The following is a 3,014-nucleotide window of genomic DNA, read 5'->3' as shown; positions in this document are numbered from 1 at the left end:
TCTCTCTCTCTCTCTCTCTTCCTCCCTATCTCTTTCCCCCTCTTTCTTCCCCTCAACCACCACCAACCGTCTTAATATTAAGCGTAGTGGACTATGATATTAAGCCCGGAAATGTCACTGTGGCACAGCCAACCCCATCCATTTATATCAATGTTTATCAGTTTAGCCCCCTCAGCAGGTATAACTGCTCCTAGGGAAAGGAGGGACACGCATTCTCTGAGATGCTATCGTAAGATGGTTTATCAAAAACAACGGAACGTGTCATCTCTAGCCTAAATGCTGAGATAAAATTCTGTTCCGGGATTCTCCTATACCAGCTCCTGGCGATTAGAAGTGAAGATGTCAGCGTATGTGCATTTAAATATTTGCCTGTGTAAAGTAGGAACTGATTTTCATATATTATACGATTTTTCATTCATCTATGTTATAATAATTTATTTCATTTATTGGTTAATTCATTTCTTATGTCGATGTAACTGGTGATTTATTTTGTAATTTGATGTGGTTTTTATGCGTCTATTACCACACGTTTAATTCTCCATGCAGAAGTAGGTTTTCCTTTCTAAGTTTAGTTAAGTATGGGGTTTTACGCCGCTCACAACTTACTTTCTAAATAGCAGTTATGATTTAATAGAAGGCTGGAATGCCAAGCTTAATGCTAACTAGGTTACCGTTTTTGGCAAAAAGCTTTAATCTGCTTTTCATTCTAAAACTGGATTCAGATGGTTCGCCGTTCGGCTGTGTTATGTGTTGGTATAACACATCACCTACTCGTTAGTTTAGATGCAGTGTGAGATAGCGAAAAACAAATCGGAAATTTAAAAAAAAAATAACAGTTGCAAAGTAACAGGTGCATCTGAATCAGGAAAGAGAAGTGTGCTGTGCAGAATGTTGTGTCGACTGTTACTAGATATAAATTACAGCCCGATAATTCTTCGTGAGTCATAGACTGCGATTGTTGCTGCGTAAAATTGCTCATGGTGGGTGTGACTGATTGCAATGATGATGATGATAATGATGATGATGATGATAATGATGATGATAATAACAATAATACTAATAACAATACTATTACTACTACGACTTCTACTACTACTGCTACTACTGCTGCTGCTTTTACTACTACTACTACTACTACTACTACTACTACTACTACTACTACTACTACTACTACTACTACTACTACTACTACTACTACTACTACTACTACTACTACTACTACTACTACTACTACTACTACTACTACTACTACTACTACTACTACTACTACTACTGCTGCTGCTGCTGCTGCTGCTGCTGCTACTACTACTACTACTAACAATAATAATAATAATAACAATATTAATAATAATAATAATATTAATAGTAATGATAGTAATAATAATAACAGTGGTTGTGTCAGTTTCTTTGTCATGTTGTAACGATGCAGAGGGTACTATTTCTTTCGCGAAATAATTTATATTCAGTATAAGGGTTATGATTACTTTTGGCTTCAGACCATTATAGCCTTTGAGACCAATTCTTGCGTAAAAGAGTTTGCTACATCCTTAGCGTTTAAAAGCTTCATTGATTGTAAAAAACAACAACAACAACAACAACAACAACAAATAAACAAGCAAAAAACCTTCGATAAAATAAATTATGGCAAGCTGTTGAAAAACTTAGATTCTCGAATTTATTGAATAACTCCGACGCTACCAGTCTGGGGCTGAGAGAGACACAATTTCTCAGCTGGCAATACATGGGAAGGCTATTTATTACCCACACTGGAATCGAACGCACGTTTAGTGTGTACAGCGGTGAAGGGCCTAGCCGTTACACGACAGACGAAGGTCATCAAGAAAGTGTGTTTAAAAATTTGAAGATGGAAAGATAAAGAAGAGTTCCCCCCGATGGATTTATTAAATAAAAAAATTTTTAAAGTAAAATAATTCTTAATTTTTTGTGATTTGATAAAGGAAAACTACAACAATAACAACAACAACAATAACAACAGCATCAACAACAACAACAACAACAACAACAACAACAATAACAACAAGAGCAACAACAACAAACATACAATGCATTGCGCTTCCAGTTAAATATACTTTTACACGTATAATTTTCTTTTCTTCACAGAATGACGCCATGTTGACAGGGTTCCCCAGCGAAAGCTACAGAAGGATGGAAGTTATGGAGGACAGATGGAAGATGATGTACCACGAGGTAACAAATTAATCATCAATGAAACATATATCACGCCATTTGAGTCTGGAAGTTTATTATTGCTATTGAAAATAAGAAATAATACAATGACAATACTCTTGCAAGTATTAAGTATAAGTCCACAACCAATACAAATTAAGTAATACATATCAACTCATGTAACATGTATTGGTATAAAATCATAAAGACTTACACAGTAAGAGACGCAACAACACATAATGAAAGTACAGCGTATGTCCCAACTTTCGCAAATACATGGCAGAAGATATTCGGAGACGTCTCCGGCGAGCACCCAGGGACTATTCGGTGACGCACTCCCGCACACAGATGCACTGCTTTGGGGGTGGGGGAGGGGGTCAAACTGCGTATTATTTGCTGCAGATCACACATATAGCCACTAAAACATTTGCAACTCAGTTATTTTCAAGAAAATTTCAAACTTAACTGCAAAATATCAAATTACGGGTTAAAACAAGGCGGCAAGCCCCCCTGTAAACCCCACCCCAGAATTTTTTACTTGGTCTACAGGCACAAAACATTTTGATTGGTCTATTTCCGACGGATACTGCGCAACTACATCGAAAATACATCGTATGTCACAACCTACGAAGGGAGAAAGTCCTTGGCGGAGCACACTAAAGGAATTTGTTTTTTTTTTCTGGAGCACAAGGAGCTCCGTAAAATGGCGTCTTTACTGTGGATATACACAACAAGTCAAGAGACGAAACATGCGCGTTGTTTATCATGCGCATGGAGTGTCATACCTGACACAAGGGGCATAACAATTATTCAGAACATATCTCACC

At 37.1% G+C, this 3,014-nt stretch overlaps 1 protein-coding gene across 1 annotated transcript in view; it reads left to right on the top strand.

Moving 5' to 3' along the window:
* Positions 1–3,014, top strand: part of LOC101862491 — a gene marked incomplete in the record, with an annotated part of 31,463 nt that overhangs the window by 12,582 nt on the left and 15,867 nt on the right. The window contains 1 exon segment of the mRNA XM_013080895.2: positions 2,122–2,208. Coding sequence (XP_012936349.1) covers positions 2,122–2,208 — 87 coding nt within the window.

The sequence above is a fragment of the Aplysia californica genome, unplaced genomic scaffold, assembly GCF_000002075.1.
Source record: "Aplysia californica isolate F4 #8 unplaced genomic scaffold, AplCal3.0 scaffold00104, whole genome shotgun sequence".
Classification (NCBI taxonomy): Eukaryota; Metazoa; Mollusca; class Gastropoda; order Aplysiida; family Aplysiidae; genus Aplysia; species Aplysia californica.
The sequence above is the reverse complement of the archived record's forward strand: the minus strand, read 5'-3'. Positions and strand labels throughout refer to the sequence as shown.